This window comes from Pocillopora damicornis, chromosome 2, assembly GCF_964200805.1.
Source record: "Pocillopora damicornis chromosome 2, jaPocDami1.2, whole genome shotgun sequence".
NCBI classification, from domain to species: Eukaryota; Metazoa; Cnidaria; class Anthozoa; order Scleractinia; family Pocilloporidae; genus Pocillopora; species Pocillopora damicornis.
Window position 1 is genome coordinate 25,517,102 of NC_142671.1, and position 19,851 is coordinate 25,536,952.

The following is a 19,851-nucleotide window of genomic DNA, read 5'->3' on the forward strand; positions in this document are numbered from 1 at the left end:
TAAGTTTTGTTTCCTTACTCGGAACTGATTAGATCAAGTGACCACCACAAACCGTATAATATTAAGCCAAGCTTTAATAATTATTCGATCTAAAAGAAATACATTTATAATTCGTAATTAGAACAAACGCAAATCAAGTCTTTATCTTGTAACTAAATTAAAAAACTTCAATATAAACTTACTTCTGTGGCGGGTCGTTACAACAGTCTCACTTTACGGGTTAGCAGATTCTCCAGGTAAGCGGATTTAGAGACAGAAAAACGATAACAAAATAACTTTTTTCTCACTTCGATTCTGCTGAAAAACTGACTTAAACATAATAATCTAACGCTTTTAAATCAATCTATTGAATTAATGTCAATCACGATTCTTGTCATCGAATAAATCTGTCAACACGAGGCAACGCCTATTTATTAAACGAAACATTCTCCGCCCCGATAAGGGCGTAGTCCTTATCCTTCTTGAAGTCAGCCTAATTTTATTTAGTCGTATCCCTCAGCAGGATATATAACAGCAATCTTGGTGACTGGGCGGCTGTATTCTCCGGCTGGTGTTTTTACTTTGACATTACGGACTCGGCCATCTGTCCCGGGATACACCTCGATTACTCTGCCGATGGTCCATTTACCTTGGATAGCATTGTTGTCCGCCATGACTACAATGTCATCGACTTGAACGTTTCGCCTTTCTGTATGCCATACTTTCCTTATCACTAGCGCTGGCAGTACGTCTCTGCTCCAACGTTTCCAGAATGACTCCACAATTTTCTGCACAAATTCTACACGGCGTCGCGGGTTTTTCGTGTCTTGGAATGGGCCTTGAGGAACTTCCGGTGTTGCTCTTCCAAGAAGCATGTCGTTCGGGCATAAATATTTGCCGTCATCCGGGTCATTTGGAACACGGCCGATCGGGCGTTGATTAACGAGATTTCCGACTTCTAGCAGACATGTGTATAACTCGAACGGACTCAGAACCTGTTCTCCTATTGCCTTCTTCAAGGCACGCTTACAACTTTTGACGAGTGCCTCAGCACATCCGTTCTGATGAGGGGCAGCTGAAGCGGTGAACAGCCAGTTGATACTTCTTTCAGCGCAGAAATCACGGAGTTTGTCAGAATCTAAACCTTCGACCATTTCGCGCAATTCCCGCTCTGCGCCAACCATTTGTGACCCATTGTCGCTCAGTAGCACTGCCGGGTATCCACGGATAGAGAAAAACCTTCTTAGCACCTGGATAAATTCCATTGGTGATAGGTTAACAGCTAGTTCCAGATGGACGGCTCTTGTGTTTAAGCACGTGAAGATGACGCCATAGTGCTTTCTTGTCTTGTTGCGCCCTATCTTCACATTGTATGGACCAAAGTAATCGCACGAGGAATAGTAGAACGGAGGCGTTTGCGGTGCTAAACGGAGAGCTGGCAGGTCTGCCATCAACTGCGTCTTTGCCTTGTGTGCCATTTCTCGACAAGAAACACATTTAAATTTCACAGCCTTACTGAGCTTATTCGCCTTCAAGATCCAGTATTTTCGTCTTATTTTTGCAGTCGTGGTTGCTACTCCAGGATGCCCATGGTTGTGCATATGGCTTGTGATCAACAGGGATATTCTGTGCTCATTGGGAAGCAGCACTGGGTGTTTTTCTTCGTAGGACACGATTGCTTTGTCAATCCTTCCTCCGACCCTGATGATCCCCTTGTCGTCTATAAATGGGCTTAATGTCTTGAAGTCTCCATTCTTCATTCGGCTCTTTAAATCCTTTTGAGCACTTTTGATCCATGACATCTCAGCCTTCTTTAACTCTTCAGGCATGAGAGGTCCTTCTCGTCCGCTGAGTGTGTTTCTTCTGAGGCGTATCTTCTCTGTTAATCGCCTTATCCACGCGGTAACTCGTATCAGTTTTCGCCAACTGGAGAAATTCTTCACATCGATTACATTTCCGACATCTGCAGGCGGGACTGTAGTGACAGCATTAAGGTGGCGACGCTCCATATCTCCTTCTTGTTGCAGTGTAGCTGTTTGGACTGGCCATTGTTCCTCTGGCAGTTTTAGAAATTCCGGGCCGTTCATCCATCTACCCGTAAGCTGCTTTACATGCAATCCTCGCGAGACATCATCTGCTACGTTTTCTTCACCGGGAATGTGCTTCCACTGGCTTGGGTCCGAGTTATTCTGGATCTCCCCGATCCGTGCTGAGACAAACGGCTTGAAACTGCGGGAAGGACTTTGAATCCAGGCAAGTGTGATGCTGCTGTCAGTGAAGAATTTGACATCGGCGAATTGAATCGTACACTCTTTCACTATCGTTTTCGCGAGGCGGGAGGCGAGAACGGCTGCTTGTAATTCCAGGCGTGGAATTGTTAGTTGCTTTAGGGGTGCCACTCTAGACTTAGCGGCAACGAAGTTTACTTCATAGGTGCCTTGTTTCGTTTTCTGGCGGATGTACGCGCAGGCCCCAAATGCTTCTTGTGAGGCGTCTGAGAAGACACACAGTACTGGTAATTCTGGAGTTTCGGGTGGAACCAGACACCTCTTGAAACCAATCCGGTCAAGTTCCTTCATTTCCTTGAAGAGCTGGATCCACTTATCTTTTACATCATATGAAAGCTCATCGTCCCAGTGAAGACCAATCTGCCACAGTTCTTGTAAACCTATTTTGGCTCTGATGACGAATGCAGCAGCGAATCCAATGGGATCGTAGAAGCGGGCAACTTGACTGAGAAGAGTTCTCTTGGTCATCTTTACTCCACGGTCTACTGAATAATCTGTCAGGCACAGTAAATCCACTTTAACTTTGAAGCTGAACTCATCTGTAACATAATTCCAAATCACTCCAAGCACCTTTTCTTCAACTTCTTCCTGGAACATCTTGAACTCATTTTCCTGATTTTCTGTCTTGGTTAGAAGTTTGTTCGACGTCCAGCCCTTCACGCCAAACCCTCCACTGTCGAGTACTTTGTCTAGATCTCTTGTCAACTTCTGAGCTTGTGCTACAGTGTCTACAGAACCACAAATATCATCCATGTAGGAATTCTTTGTGAGCACCTCGGCTGCTTCTGGATAGTCCTTCTTGTTTTCTTCAGCTGTTTTTCTTAACGCAATTTGAGCCATGGCAGGCGCTGGCTTATCACCAAACGTCAGGACTGTTTTTACGTACACATCGGGTTCTCTTTCCGTTTCCAAGTTTCTCCACAGGAACCGATGAACATGTTGATCCTCTTCCGGGATGCGTATACGGTGATACATTTTGGATATGTCACCCATCACTGCTACTTCTTTTTCTCTAAACCTCAAGATTACTCCAAACAGATTGTTCAACAAATCAGGCCCCTTAAGCCAATAATCATTCAGTGCGTGACCTTGATAGACTGAAGAGGAGTTGAAGACGATTCGTACGGGTGTGCTCTTCTTCTCAGGTCGAATAACAGCATGGTGTGGGATGTAATGCACCGGGCCTTTGTAATTATCCATTTCTTTTCTGGACAGCTTTCTTGAGAACTGCATCTCCTTCATTTCTTCCATCTGTTTGTCATAAGCCACTCCTTTTTCTGGGTCTTTCTTAAGGCGTCTCCCCGTACTTTCCAACCGTTTCATCGCCAATGGCTTATTATCCGGCAACAGCATGGGGTCTTTCTTCCAGGGGTAAGGTATCATCCACTGCTTGCCCACCTTTTCACACGACTTGGAAATGATTTCTGCTTCCTCTCTTTCGGCTTGCGTTAGCTTGTCAGCCTCACAAACACACGGTTTAACTTCTACTCCCATTGCCTCAGTCTTCCAAAAATCTGACATTTCTACCGGTGCAGCAAATCTTACATGGTAGACGCGACCATTCACTTGTGTTTCTCCTGACGGTCCACCGAAAACTACCCATCCTAGAGGTGTTCTTCTTGCAACTAGCTGTCCAGTTTGCCTGGTCTGTCCAGTATGCATCTGGGCGTGGTCGATTCCTATTAGTAAATCGACAGGACCATTGCCTCTGCGTATCCTTTCGCTCTCCAGTCCAAGAAGCTTGGCGATCGGTCTAAGCTGGACTGCTGACACTTCCTCACTAATGCGCGGAATTCCAATTGCCTTGATTGAGAACATCTCGGTGTTGTCTATTGATGATACAGGAACTTTGTAAACTTTGGTCTTGATCGTCTCCTCTTCTCCTCCCACTTTCGTAAGTGTTACGGCGGTGTCGTTTCCTTTGAGTCCCAGTGCAGCTGCTGTTTCTTCGCGGATTAGGCTGATCTGCGCTCCCGAGTCAAGGAGAGTGTTGCTTTGCTTTTGGAACCCATTTTGACCGTAAATCTTGCATGTTACCACCGGCAAAAGAGTTTCATGTGGCTCGGAGAGTGACGCGACGCCAACTTTGACTGCGGTGCTCTTGTGAAGCAACGGGTGATGAAAATGCATGCATTCCCTTCCGTTCTCGGTTTTCGTACACTTTCTACGTCTCCTACAGTTGTCAACTCGGTGTTCTCTTCCGGCTGCTTTCATGCAACTAAAGCACACATGGTTTTCTTTGGCGACTTTTATACGTTGGTCGATACCGAGGGCAGCGAATTTAGGGCATGTATCTGGCCAATGGGACGAGTTTTTACAGTACCAGCATTTGTACCACTTCTGGTTGGGAGCTTCGACTTGCAAGGCATAGACTGATCTGCTAGATCTCAATGGAGCAGTAGCACGCATACGTGATTTCATCTCTACGTCCATCCACTTCATCAGTCGCTCTAAAGTTGCTTTTTCTCCCTGACGCTCCAAGTCTCGTGACCAAACCTTTCGATCATCCGAACACATTTTTTGCTCAATGATAGATAGCATGTGACTGTTGTCCATGTCATTTTGACTTCCGACCTCCTTCAGAGTGTTGAAGCTTCGTTTAACCAAATGGACTAAGTCGCAAAATCTTGCATCTTCTCCTGGTTGCAGAGCTCTAAACTTTACTATGTCTTGCGTGATGGTGTCGGACACGAACCTTGGATCTCCGTAAATAGAGTCCAAATAATCCCACGCTGCCTTATAGTCCGAACCTATCCCTTTGATTAACTCTAATAGTTTATCTTGCAGACATGTGCGAAGAAAAGTTATTGCATCTCTTTTGCTGTATTTCGATTCTATCGCGTGCTTAAAATCGGCGCGAAAAATGGCATAATCTCTTACGTCTCCGGTAAATTTAGGCATCTTTGGCTTTTCCATCTTAAAACCACAGGCGCCGGTTGTAGCATTGGGGTTTACTTCATGTCCGGAAACAACGGATGTGCCTTCATGGTCTGGTGTGAAATTATCATTACCGGAACTTGTACTTTGATGGGTGCTAATTGGATTGATTGGATGATCATTATCGCCAGAACTTACACTAAGGGCGTCTTCTTCTATTTGCATATTCAGAATTCCACTACTTCCCGGCTCACCAACACCACTATTTTTCGTTTTAGATGCTGTAGATGTATGATTAGTTTTCATCGGGGCCTTTTCCTTACTGAAGAAAGAATCCAAATATATTTTTGCGTCCATTTCCATTGACATAAAGTCTTCTTGGCATTCCCCCATCCATCCCTCTTGCACTTCGAACTCAGTGTCATCTTCGATTAAACGCGAATAATTTTCATGCTTCGCCACAAGATTGTCAAAGGCTAACTGCAGTTTACTTAGACCATCTCTTACCTCTTGCTCTGGTCTTTTCGCTTCTATTAACTTCGCTAAGGACTTTCCACAGCGTGTGAGCGTTCCTTTGGCAGTCCTCCGATCAGTTTTGGCAGTTTTCAGGGCTTCCTCCGCCATGTGCTCAGGATTGCGTAGTTCTTCGTTACAACCAAGAAATCGAATGTAATGTTTCCTTACTCGGAACTGATTAGATCAAGTGACCACCACAAACCGTATAATATTAAGCCAAGCTTTAATAATTATTCGATCTAAAAGAAATACATTTATAATTCGTAATTAGAACAAACGCAAATCAAGTCTTTATCTTGTAACTAAATTAAAAAACTTCAATATAAACTTACTTCTGTGGCGGGTCGTTACAACAGTCTCACTTTACGGGTTAGCAGATTCTCCAGGTAAGCGGATTTAGAGACAGAAAAACGATAACAAAATAACTTTTTTCTCACTTCGATTCTGCTGAAAAACTGACTTAAACATAATAATCTAACGCTTTTAAATCAATCTATTGAATTAATGTCAATCACGATTCTTGTCATCGAATAAATCTGTCAACACGAGGCAACGCCTATTTATTAAACGAAACAAGTTTAACGGATTTTTCATTATTATGCTCAAGATTATTATTATAGTATTTGTTACGATTTGTAACAGTTATTTAATCTATTTATGTCAATGTCATGTATCTTTTTAGACACAGGATTTTGATTGTTGGCAGGATCAACTACATTCATTTTAACCTTCTCATTGAAATTGATGACACCATTCTTAACCACGTATATCTTATCCTAAACACTTGTTGAGACATCATTGTGATATCCTATAACACCATAAACAACAACAAGTACCTGCAAATCTTGAGAATGCTATGTCGCACATGATGGTCTGCCGTTTTGGTACTATTATGCGCACGCATGCCATGTGCGCCTGTCGTTGAATGTAAACCGTCATGTTTGATTTAACCTTGTTGTGATGTACTATGTTGATTCGACGAGGATTTAGATCCTACGCAGCAACCAGAGAAACTTCAAGCTTTCGCCACTATGCCGATTAGAAAGATTGAAACGTTTGACGAAACGAACGACGATTGGAACGCCTATGTGGAACGTATAAAGCAATACTTCATCGCCAACGAAATTAAGGACAACAAGCAAGTGGCCGTAATGCTAAGCTTAATGGGAAACAAAATGTATGGATTACTACGCAATTTGGCCGCCCCAGCCAAGCCATCCAGCCTGTCTTTCAAGACTATCGAAGAAACACTACAGAAGCATCTGTCACCGAGACCACTGCTCATAGCAGAATGATTCCGCTTTCACAAAAGGAACCAACTCGAAGGTGAAACCGTAAGTTCTTACCTTGCTGAATTAAAGAAATTGTCGCTGTATTGTGAATTCGGAACTAACCTGAATGACGCGTTAAGAGATAGACTAGTGTGTGGACTACACAATGAACTTATCCAGAAACGGCTACTCTCCGAGCCAGATTTGTCATCGGCCAAAGCGTCAGAAATTGCCTAAGCAATGGAAGCGGCAGCAAAAGGCACAATAGAATTGCAGGGTAACATTAATAAAGAGTCTGAAGTCAACAAAATAAACAAGGATAGCGAAAGATTTCCTAAAGGGAAAGATGATGTTAAATCAAAATCTCAGTGTTATCGATGTGGGGGTAGTACACACGGGTCAGCCGAGTGTTACTTCAGGAATGAAACATGCCGAAAATGCGGGAAATTAGGCCATATCCAAAGAGTATGCCGCACAGAAAGAGTCAAAACTCTACCCGAAGACGAAGGGACGAGAACCCCAATCTTCACTCGTTCGAGGTAGATGATGAGCGCGATGATGATAGCTTGGTGGCATCCCTAGAAGTCAACAATGTTAACCATGGGGTAGTTGGTGACGTCATCTGGGTGAAACCAAAAATTAATGGCCACACACTGAAGATGGAGCTAGACACAGCTTCAGCGATATCTACACTCCCCTTGGAGACGTATAAGGAAACCTTCCCAAACAGACCTCTGGTTGACACTACCGCTATTTTGAAAACCTACTCAGGAGATGTTAATTGATTAGTGAAAAAGCCCCATTCTCTGCTGCGTAATTGGTGTTATCTAATAACAACAACAACAATAATAATAATAATAGCAGTCTTTATAAAGGGGGCTCATGTCACTGGAAAGTGGTGTTCTGTGAGGCCCTGTAAAATAAAATAATAGTCATCATAAATAGATAACAAGTTAAAAACAAAAACTATGAAATGCACTTAAATATGTTTACAAAAGGAGCTTGGTTATTTAATCAAATAAAAAGTGGAATTATTAAAGAATTGTACAACGTGACTCGCACTTCTGATAGTAAAAGATGTTTTTGGCAAGTCTCAGTGAGCCGATCCTTTGATTTATTTTGGCAGTTAATGATTTGATGTGTTCATGCCATGCCATGCCATGCTGTTATGAATGACTACACCGCGATATTTGATTGAATCTGTTCTTTCAAGTTCTTCATTATCTATTTCCAGCTTGATACCTTGGTCGTTTGCAACTTGCAATTGTTACCAAACAATGAAAACTTTGATTTTTGAGTGTTCAATGTCAGATAGGTACTGTTAAACCATTCAGCTAAATTGCAAGGTCGACATTTAGGTGGTATTGTGTATATTGACTGTGTTTTCCACTAAAGTATATCACTATGTCATCTACATACAAGATCGTTGACATATATGAAAAATAGCAGAGGGCCGAGAATGCTACCTTAAGGTATTCTAACGAGAACCTCACGAGGATGGGACTGGCAGCCTTCAACAGATGTTACGTGGTACCGACTATTAAGGTATGGGGCAAACCACTCTACGGCTTGGGGGTCAGTGTCAATAGCCTTGAGGTTTTCAACAAGGAGTGCATGGTTCACAATATCGAAGGCCTTGGAGAGGTCTAGGAAAACTGCTCCAGCAAAACAGCCGTTATCAAGACTGAAGTGTGTTGTCAGCGAAATGGGCTAGAGCAGTTACTGTTGATAGCATGGGACGGAAACCAAACTGATTTGCCGTAAGCTGTTTGGAGTCTGACTGTACAACTGGCTGTAAAACTGTACAGTTGCTGGTGTACAGCTCGTTCAAGATTCTTGCTGATGGTTGGGAGTACAGTTGTTGGTCTGTAATTGTTACAGTCCATCCTTTCGCCCGTCTTAAATTAAGAAGACACTACCAATTTTCCAGATCAACGGGAATGTGCTTGCCTCAAGTGACCGGTTGAATAATTTGGTCATTATAGGTGCCATGCACTGAGCCGAATCCGTTAATAATCGTGCACTGAGACAATCTAATCCTGTAGCTTTGTTAGTTCGTAAAGCTTTCAGTTGCTTGAGACCAAAGGATTCAGTGATAGCAGAAAAAGTAAACAAGTTTTCTTTGCCAAAAGAGTGAGAGTAGGTGGGTGAGAAAAACGTTTTACTTTTGTTAACTGCAGATTTAAGTTTTTCTTCAATTTTCATCGCTAGCTTGTCTCCAATAAGAGAGAGATGCACATTTCGAACCCGGGCTATAGTGCTTTTTTCAGTGTGCAAAACGCCATCTGCCTCAATTAAAGACAATGTCGAGTTGGACTTCTTCGAGGAGAACTCATTAACTGTCTTCCAAAGCTCCCTGGGATTACTATTGTTCTTGCTAATGAAATGCGAGTAAATTCCGATTTGCATTTTTTCACCTGTTTGTTTACAAAGCCCTTGATCTTTTTAAACATTTCCCAGTGGTATCTTGAGTTCGTTTTTCTTGCCTTTCTATGATGAAAATCTCAGTCACGCATGGCATTTGACCGGTCAGATGTCATCCAAGGTGTTTTTGTTCCTTTTATGCAAGTTCTCTTGTTTGGCGTAAGTCTGTTAACAACATCAGTAAAAAGGATGTTCCACATTTCCACAGCAGGATCTACATCTCCATTTACATCAATAATGTCCCAGTTAGTTTCAGCTAAGTCCTTGATGAAAGTTCCCTTATCATACTTGTATAGCAAGCCAAATGGTGAAAAATTCAAGAAAAGATCTTTCAGTCACATTCAACAAGCTAAATCACAATCAACGATGTGAATGAATAAAATTCAAAAGAAAAATATTTCAGTCATATTCAACAAGTCAAATTGCACTTAAGGATGTTTAAAATTGATAAAATTTAACAATGGAAGAAGAAAAACAATCACATTCATCTGTATACGATCACAAGCAAGAGAAGTGCGGAAAATCGATCTACAAATCCCATGAATCTTTGCATGGTATATTGCCGGGGAATGGGAATGACGAGAGACAGTTAAAGGTGGCTGACAGTATTTCCTCCTTCACGGATGATTGGGAAGGGTTCTTTCAGTCGCTTGTGGATCTCCTAAACGATTGTGAGACGTCCTCAGTTTCAACTAGTGCTACCAGAGAAACTATCATAGTACGTTTGGAACATGCTGTTCTTTCTTCACAGTAAATCCTACCTCTAGTTCCCGGAGGGTCTGAGTGTGGAACCTTTTTGCGAGAGCTCTAAAACAACTTCACTTTGTTATCCATAGAATGGACTAGACGACAAGAAAACTCACACAGTGTACTAATTTGGCAATTTCCTCTCTGGAAACTCCTCTAGTAATTCACACAGGTTCTTTCGGCCGGCCAAGATTGCAAATAAGCAGAGATGCATTAACCCAGTTAAGGTCCTTGGGATTTAAATGGAAGCACCAAGCAAGCAGGTTAGTAGTTTCGAGGTGGACCATAAAGAGAAGAGTTGTAGAGTTTGGCCTGGAGAAAATCATGGGGTTTACTGACATGGCAAATGAACAACTTGATGGCGTAGTGCGACAGTTTATACAAGAACATGGGTTTGTAGTTGGAAGCCCCGTTATAAATGGCTACCTAAGATCGTTTGGGATTCAAATACAACGGCATCGACTAAGGTCAAGTATTGGCCGTGTTGACCCAGTAAATGTTACAAGAGATTGTACTCTGTTTCAGGACCCAACAGTTTGTGGCGTATAGATGGGCATCACAATTTAGTCAAATGGGGGATTCGTCGTTCGTGGGGCAACTGATGGGTTTTCGAGGTGCATAGTATACTCTAAGTTTTTCACTAACAATAGGAGTGAGACCGTGGGGATCTATTTCTTTCTGCTACACGCATTTTTGGTTGGCCATCATGTGTGAGAACAGACCACGGTGGGGAGAATATTAAGGTGTGGGAGCTGATAGAAGAGGCAAGAGGTTCAATTGACGATTGAACGTCTATAGAGAGACGTTGTTTGCATGTTGTGTCACATTTTTTACTACACTTTCAAGGCAATGGAGGAATCAGGTGTCCTTAACCGTGGCAATGACATTCCCCTCTTTGTACTTCATTTTGTTTTCTGCCAATAACAAATAGAGGACTTGAGAGGCTTACCTCTGCCTAAAATAATCATCCGATTTGTACTGAGCGCATTTGGTCCCCTCTTCAAATCTGGACAAATGGCATAGTTGACATGCGAAATAACAGTATTGCTGCAATATCAGATTTCCACCATGGTACTGCCATGGACGACCTTTAATGGTTTGGTTATGATTCTGAACTTGTACCTGGTGATGACGGTCTTAGTTTTCAGCAAATTGAAGATGTAAATTTTGACTTACCAGAGGTAGTGCTGCAGGAGCTTGTTCGCGAAGTTGATCCACTGGAGTATTCTGACAGCTTTGGCATTGACGTGTACCTGGAGGCATTATCAACAATTTTGACTGCCATTAGTAAGTGACCCTGCTCATCCACTCACAGGTTGCTGAAATCTACAACTTCAGGAGTTATACAAGTACGCTGTTGTTTTTACACAGTGCAACAGCCACTAAACATTCACCCTTTATTAATTTGTTCTTAGATGTTACGAATTGCAATTTTTTAATAACACCTTTTTTTGTGTTAATTGCCTGGTCAATGGTATCTGATCATTAGCACCCAAAGGTGGCCATGGCCTTAATGACCTAGTCCTGTTGAAATTTTAAGTCAGTTAAGTCCTAAAGTTACCTCTGGACAAAATGTCATTTCAGAAATGGCACAAGTTTTTTACAGTTTGCGTAAAAATTGCCTAGTTGGGTGACTTGGTGAAGGTAGAGAACAGAAACTCAATATAAAATTAACTATGTTTTAATCAAAATAATCTCGATCTTAATAAGGTTTTACAATTTTTTTACTCTACAACTACGAGTTTACTCTCTACTTTATTAATCTAAATCCATCCTCCATCCACAAACATTTGAAAGAAACTTAACTTGACAAGTAAAAGATCTCGATATCAAACTGGACCATTAGGAACTGTGGAAGCAGGCCAAATGACAACAAAATCTTTCTTTTTTCAAGTGGACGTTTTTGTTGAGGATGTTTTTCTCTTCTGTTCACCATGTACTATGTACGTTTCAACTTTGTCACAAGTTCCCCTCTCCCATCATTGCTAATGGTCCACTATATACAAGTGCTCAATCTTAAACAAAGGTCTTTGAAGAAGCCTCAAGATAGGCAGTCCTGTACTGTAACCTTTAAAACATACTCTGGAGAGATAAAGTGATATTTTAAATAAAACAAATATTTCAGTATCATTACTAGCTTTAACACAACTCCTAACATGACCTACATTAACTAACAAGGCATAACCTGATTGCTAACGTTTCCTTCATGTTCGAGTTGTGTTCTGCTATAGTGAAAAAGAAATTAACGAAAGCGAGAAAAGATAGCAAACTCTTCATATTATATCATGGCATTCGAGCAACAGGTCGATCACCAGGTACATTATGTACAAACAAGGAGCTGTCCATAACAAACTTAAGCTAGAACGATTAATACAACATGCCTCTTTTTAAGAAGGTTTTCGAACTGAAAATCGTTCTTGTCAGTGGTGATGGTGAAACGGCTGTTTGGCTCCGGTTGTTGTTGCTGTTTGGCCTTCTTTGGTGTCTCTTTCTCACTGCTACTGACAGGTGGAGTGTCTGCCGGAGGTTTCTCTGAAGGTGTTGGCGGAACAAGCGGTGTTAGATTCTCGTCTGACAAGTTTACTGGACACCTTACAGGGATCTGTGCATGGGGTCGCTGCTGTGCAACAGTATCAAAACGCGGATTGAGGTCACGCTTATTTTGTCTAATCCTTCTGTTGGTCTTGTCATTGGCGATCCAGTATGAATTTGGCGAGGTATTTTTTGACTCAGTATACCCAGGTTTCCATTCATCAATTCGTGAACCAGATGGGTTGGTTCGGCAGATAGGTGTAATTGTCCCGCTTCATAGGCTTAAGATCTGCTGGAGCCATGCTGAGACGCATGTTGGTTCGCCTGCTGTAGAATAGCTCGGCAGAGGATGTTAGAATGTTGCTCACTGAAGTATCAAGGTATGTTGTCTGGGCTTTGGTGATATCAATGTACTTTAGTGCTGCAGTGACAGCGTCGATTGTCTTATCCACAAGGGTGTCATAGGTGAGAAAACCAGAGTAGTAATCAACCTTAATTAGGGCATGTTGGCCTCGGAAATTCACCAAATCCATTCCAAGGATTTCCATTGGATGAGTTGCTGAGATCTGTCGTTCTGGAGGTCTGGAATTCTTGTTGCTGTGCCTTTGGCACTCATTGCATTTTTGGACCATCTTACTGATGTCATCTTGTATCTTTGGCCAATACACAGTGTGTCTTGCACGTTGGAGCATTGTGGTGAGACCTTGATGCGCATCGTTCAGGCGACTGGAGTTCCTGGTCTCATGCTGTTAGGGATTTGATAAACTGCTCTAAAGCTGATCAAGAATGGCCTTGTGCTTCAATATGGAGTCATTCAACACAGGGCATTGAACGACCTCACACTTGTTCTGTTCCTGTAAAACAGAAAAAAGAATCATTTCATTCAACTCCCTGCAGAAATGTGCTCCAACTATTATTACAATGTAACTATGCTGCTGTTAGATGAAAAGTTTCCTCTGTTTACTAGAGTACTTGGAGAATCTACCGCATTTAAACGTGATTGTAAGGAAAATGCAGGATATTGTGGACAAATAAACCTACAAGTGTAAAACACTAGTACAGCAGAATACAAGAAATTGAACTCACTTTTAGGTTTCTACTTTGCCCACACTCTTGCATGAAAGTCTCTTGCTCCTCCAAAAGCTGTCATCTTTAGAAATTTTCCAAAGGTCATCTGTAGACCCATCTTTGATGTAAATTCAGAATAAAAATAATGTTAATTACGAATTATGGACTGTGTTGTCTTGTATTGTTGCTAGTAAACAAGAAGTAAAAGATGATGATAAGTTACTATGGATAAGAAACTTTGGACATAGCTCTGATATCATTGTTGTAACATGCATGCATGAGTTGGAGTGAAACAAAGCAGGCAAAATTTGAACACATTAAACAAGAATTAGCAACTTGATGTCAGAAAGCAATTTTAGCTTTAGCTGTGTATAAGTATAGAGAAAAGAATTTCATATAGAAATACGATGTTAAATAATAGTATTATGATATTGAGGTTTTCACCTCACATAAACTGAATTGTTTTAACTGCATTGTTAGCTAAAGGTGAAAATGTTAAGCCCTTACCCTTTCAACAAAGCCAGCAAGTTCACTATCACCAAAATCCACAAAACAGGACCTTCCAACTGCTTCTGAAAAATCCCCAGAGGCTATGTACTATTAGATCCCAGGGGTAAGATAAGGGAAGCCAGGTCCACCTTGAATTATACTGTGTGCTATCATCCTCCCCAAAACTTCAAATACACCTGTTAAAACATGTTCAGTGCTGTACACAGGAGTAAGTCTTGCATGCGCACCTCTGAATAAACAAAGACAGGATGAACCACTAGCAAGTTCAACAAAAACATCAGTGAATGCTTGTCAAAGTACTCTTCCTGTATCTACTGCTGGCTCTCCTTTGATCTGCACTTTGATAGGTATCACTGGATCAAAATGAACACTGGAAAAAGTCCATTACTATATCCTCTCTGTCAACCTCTAGCTTTTCTGAACACATATGTGGCTTCATGGAGAGCTTAAGCCTGTTCAGAATTTGTCGTTCACTTTCTTCTTTTGCTTCCTTCTTCACTGTGATTTCACTTAAACCATCTACAGCAAGCCCAATGTCCTGGTATGTTAGTAGCGAGTCCCTTACAGTTTTTCTGCTTGCACCTGTAACATACTATTCCATACCAATATACCACTCTGTTGTTTGTGATCTGGGAGTCCAATTCAAAATATGCATTATGCCAATCAATGGATGAGATTCATCGCTGGAATCAACCACAAACTTGTCGCCACTTTTTTCTAGCGATTGACCATTTGCAGGTAATGTTATTGGATTTTGTAAATCAATAGAAACATTCATGTCTCACAAATTTCTGAAGATCTGAAACTCGTGTGTATAATAAGATTAAAATTTAGCAGGTAATTTAGTGTAAACAACTGAGTTGAAAGCGTAAATTGGCCACCGTAAAGAGTTAAAAAGCTGACGTTTCAAGCGTTAGGAGGAATTGAGGGTTGTGTGTGGGTTTATATGTAGAAAGTGAAGTTACGCTATTGGTGGGAGTATGTTGACGAGAAAACAAGAATAAATTAATTGAATGAAAAGTGCTCGTTGATACTGTGGGGATTAATTGTGCCAATCTGGAAGATAAATTTTTGTTCTAGTGTTTTGCGGCTTTCCAAACTGCCTAGATGTAAGGAAAGGCCGCAAACTGCCCTATGTTGTTTTGAGTGATTAGGGAGATTAAAGTGTTTAGCGACTGGTTTGGATGTGTCCTTGTCATTTCTTTCCACGTCGCAAAGGTGTTCTGGGAATCGGTCACCTAGTTGTCTTCCTGTTTCGCCAATATATAACTTATTGCAATAAGTGCAAGGTATGTAGTAAATGACATTGGTGGAGGTTCACGTAAAGGGCTAACGCTCGAAACGTCAGCTTTTTTACTCTTTTACGGTGGCCAATTTACGTTTTCAACCCAGTTGTTATACTCTCCTACCGACGCAGCACCACAGTTTCTTTAGAAACTTACCCCTTTATATATAAAATTAACATGTCAATCAATTTATTAAACTCTTGTGATACCAAAAAATGTTTATTTGGAGGCTCTTTTGATTGTGTCATTTTCTTGTTCTGTGTCTTTGTATGTAAAAGTTTGATGATTTTTTCTCCTTTATCCTCTTGGAGATTGATATAGGGACCAGTGTCTTGTTTGTGCTGTTTAACACCTTTCGTGTCCTGTCTCTGGTGTTTTGGTTGTTTATGATTATTGAATTTGTCATAAATTTTCTCTCCGATTACCTGACCTGTTTATCTCTCACATGTTCTGCACCTTTTTCAATGGCCTTTGTTTCTGCCTTGGTAGCGATAACTTTGGCAGCTTTTCCTGTCAGTTGGAGGCAACCTTGCCTGCGACTTATTTTAAAATATCAAAAATACCTTCACCATTTTGAATCATTTCGGTATTGTGCCTCATGGTGTCCACATTGTAATATTTATCACGACCATTTTTGTCTCTGATAAGTCGTACTCTTGACATGTACATTATTGTTACATATTTCAGTCTTCTTTCAAAATCAAAATCAATGAAATTGGAATGTTGTTGAAATAAAGAGGCCTGTCAAGTGCATCTGTAAGATGTATATGCATCTCTTTTATAATGTTTGAATTGATTTTATCGTACGATGCTCTTAGGCTCAATATGCAATGGAAAACTCGAAGGTAGATTATTGACAGATTAACAATAGAGAATATTGGAACTAACACTAGAAACAACACTATCACAATGATGTTCGTGTGAATGAAAATGTTATCTACCGGTGTTGTGATGTCTGGAAGTTTTGTTCCACATGATGTTGCTGTGATAATATCCTCGTAAAATCCAAGAAGGTCTGCAAAGTTACCAGTTTGCAAATCCTCTTGGTAATTTGTTTCAAGCAGTATCAATACTCTGAAAAATGATGGAAGTATTTTCACCTTAATACCTGGTTTTGAATGCCTCTTTGATTCAAGTGACTGTTGTATGAAGTAGCTGATATCACCATACGAAAGTTTCCCATTCGGTAATGTCACGGTTGTCCAAGTAGTTCCACTATCGTGATTATTTCGATGTAATGTTGTTGCAGTTTGCTGAAACATTGTAGGAGCTCTGACTCGTGATAACAGAGTTGATGGCAAGATAATTTTAGTTTTCGTCAAGTGTCAATTGTGGAGTGAAAGTGTTGGTGAAATCATGGCTTTTGGACTTTCTTACTCCATCAACTGAATTCAGAAATAATGTTATATTCATATATTATCAGCCTATATTAAGTGTTGCCGGATGTATGCATCATGTTATGTTTTAGTTATTACAGACAGTTTCAACAATTCATCAAGTATCTGCCATACCTCAATTCTCAGTTGTAAGTTATTGTTACCTGCACGACGTGAGTAATATAGTACTTGGAGCTTTCTAAGCACATTCACCAGATGTTAGTAATTCCGTGTTACAATTATTGGGCGGTAATTTTGCGCTGGTGTTTTTGCATAATAATCCATAGTATATTTATTACATTATGGATCCATAAAGGTGAGAGATTATAAAATATTAAGATCAAACAATTTCTATAGTATAAGTGCAAACAGATAAAGATATTAAAATGTGATAAACGAAAGAAATAATATTGACATACTGCCCTGGAAATGGCGGCATTGAAACAGAAAGTCGATCAGGGACTTTCCCTAAGATATGGGTCAAAAATGGTCTGATTTTTTTGACCAATCATTAGCTTCACATTTTGTCTACACAATTATGTAATTCTTCACAAAAAATTTTATAACGTTTACTCGAAAAGTTTAGTTCTGTGTTTGGTAATGTCTGTATGCATATGATATCATGCCACCTTTGTGAATGTATGCATATGGTCAAAGCAGGATGGTGATACTTTGTTTAGCTTGTAACTACCAAGTTGATGATTATTGTCTCTAATCGTTTTCATTTTATGATATATCTGTTCGTTGTTGAATAATGTATTTTCATAGTCAGTGTGTTTGATATCTTTTCTCATTACATTCCTTTTGATTCCTTTTGCTGTTTTGTCTCCTTTGTTTTTGTCTTTTACGTAGCTGTACACTTCTGATTGTAGTCTAATGAATTCAGTAACTGGTATACCTGCCACCTCATCTTCGAATTTTGCAATGACTCTCTTATATGTTTTGTCAAAATATTTGGAATCTTTTGGATATTCATAGTTGTTGAGTCTGTCTTTGCCATTCCATAAATCTTTGTAAACATTCTTTGTTTCTATATGATATGTTCTTCTATGCTTAATTTAATGCATAAATTTGTTTAATGTATTTTCTACCCAAAGTTTAACACTTTTGAGCTATTTGCCATAAAAGGTTTTTGCGCTGTTCTCGGAAAATGGCGGCTGTGGAGGACTTGGATATGTGCTCTTCTTGTTTCAAGGAGACGAAATACCGTCGCCTAAAGTGCCATAATCCTTTCTACAACAACTGCTCTGTTTTTTAAAATGACGAAGATTGCCTAGGCTGGGTCATAAGAAAGTCAGTTGTCTACTGCCATGTATATTTCCAGGAGAAAAATTCTGCAGCAACAGTTACAAAATTCCTGTGGCATTTCGGACAGTTTACCTACAGCTTCTTCCAAAAAGTGAGGAAGACACTGACAATAGTTCAGAAGAGTTCCGCTACCTTTGTAGACTGTTGAACACAATTCCTCGCGGGAATGTTTATTCAAATATATACCGTTGTACGGATCTCTGAGACTATTATGTTTTAGTTGATATATATGATATATTTCTATGGCATATGAAACTAGATAATTATAAGCTACTGCTGGCATTTCTTTACATAGAACTTGGAGTGATTCAGAAGACCGAGGTTTTCTTCCTTGCGTGTTTGGGTTAATGGTCAAATCAAGCTTCTTTGGTATAGTGACTCCCCGCTCTATCACACATTATGTAGGACAATATATGCAAGAGTTGCTGCGCAGACCCGATCAGTTGGCTTTCAAACTTTCTTAATTATACACACCATCGTCCTTTTAACTAGTCATAAGCCCCCCTTAGTGACCATGCGTGCTCAACTTAACCTATAATTAAAGTAGTTCTACTGAGGAGATGGCATGGCATTTTTAAATGGCTTCATGAGCCACTGGCACAAGAGAAATGCTGAATCACCAGTAGTTAGTGGTGACATCATCAATGGTTTTCCCCATCTTTGGTATGTAACCCTCTTGGATTCTTGTCTATAGATTTGTAGTCTTAAATATTATGTCATCATGTGAATTGCTGGGAAATCTGCTACTGGCCCAAACAAATCTATAGTGGGTATCAACCATGGCCAATAAGACTATCGAGTAGTTTTTAAAGTTATGATTTTCTTTGCAAGACTCAAGCCCACCTTGCTCCAGACAGTCTCCCACCACCCAGTGTTCCTTGTCAATCGACGACAGGAGCGGACAGGAGTAATGACATTTGACAGTTCTCTGTTTTGTTGCATCAAGGAAATCAACAAAGTAGACAAACGCTTAAAATGCACCTCATTTTTAGGAGGATGATGGTTTTCCTTCGTAGCAAAACACGGCAACGCCTTCGCATTTCCCTAAGCATTTTAAACAGACTTATTCCTGTAAACGTTGAGTCGTTGTCCGCCACGTTGGACAGAAAGACCTTGTGACGAGGATTACATCACATTTTATTTGAGAGAAATTCATTTCGACATGTTTAATTGAACATGTGAATCAAAGTAGAATTCAATTAATTTGGGTCGACCCAAATAACTATTAAATTCAGCACATGAGAAGTTCGACTTATAGATATTGACTCATTGCCTGGCCATACAGATTGTTAGCATCAAGGTACATGATATATTATGATGGTTCATCTGTGTTGTAGTTTTTCATATATTTATTATTATTATCTTTGCTATAGTATTTCATATATTTGTTATTAGCCTTTCCATATCTGTTAGCAATTTAACTGATACCATCACATGTGCCTTTTTCAATGAACTGAAATGTATCTATATCAGTCATCAATTCCAGTTTTATGTCGGTCATCTTCAACATAGCATCTCATGACAGTCCAGGAGATGTGAAATAATGACATGGCTTAAGTTTGAAGCACTGCAAACAAGTGTTTCTGATGATTTCAAATACATTAGCCAGAAGCAAAACATCATATCCAAGATACAGGTCATGATAATCACCCATTGTCTTGAGATTGGA

The 19,851-nt window shown here is 40.3% G+C and overlaps 2 protein-coding genes across 2 annotated transcripts; both read right to left on the reverse strand.

Annotated features, from left to right (window-relative positions):
* Nucleotides 1-334: 334 nt before the first annotated feature.
* LOC149050481 (uncharacterized) lies at nucleotides 335-5,881 on the reverse strand. The gene has a single exon (XM_089197212.1). The coding sequence runs from the start codon at nucleotides 5,766-5,768 to the stop codon at nucleotides 483-485; it is 5,286 nt and encodes a 1,761-aa protein (XP_089053338.1). The 5' UTR covers nucleotides 5,769-5,881; the 3' UTR covers nucleotides 335-482.
* Nucleotides 5,882-11,767: 5,886 nt separating this feature from the next.
* On the reverse strand, nucleotides 11,768-19,372 carry LOC149050482 (uncharacterized). The gene is made up of 3 exons (XM_089196596.1): nucleotides 14,210-19,372; nucleotides 13,721-13,820; nucleotides 11,768-13,488 (listed from the first exon to the last, which is right to left on the reverse strand). The coding sequence occupies exon 3, from the start codon at nucleotides 13,324-13,326 to the stop codon at nucleotides 12,856-12,858; it is 471 nt and encodes a 156-aa protein (XP_089052722.1). The 5' UTR covers nucleotides 13,327-13,488; nucleotides 13,721-13,820; nucleotides 14,210-19,372; the 3' UTR covers nucleotides 11,768-12,855.
* Nucleotides 19,373-19,851: the final 479 nt, after the last annotated feature.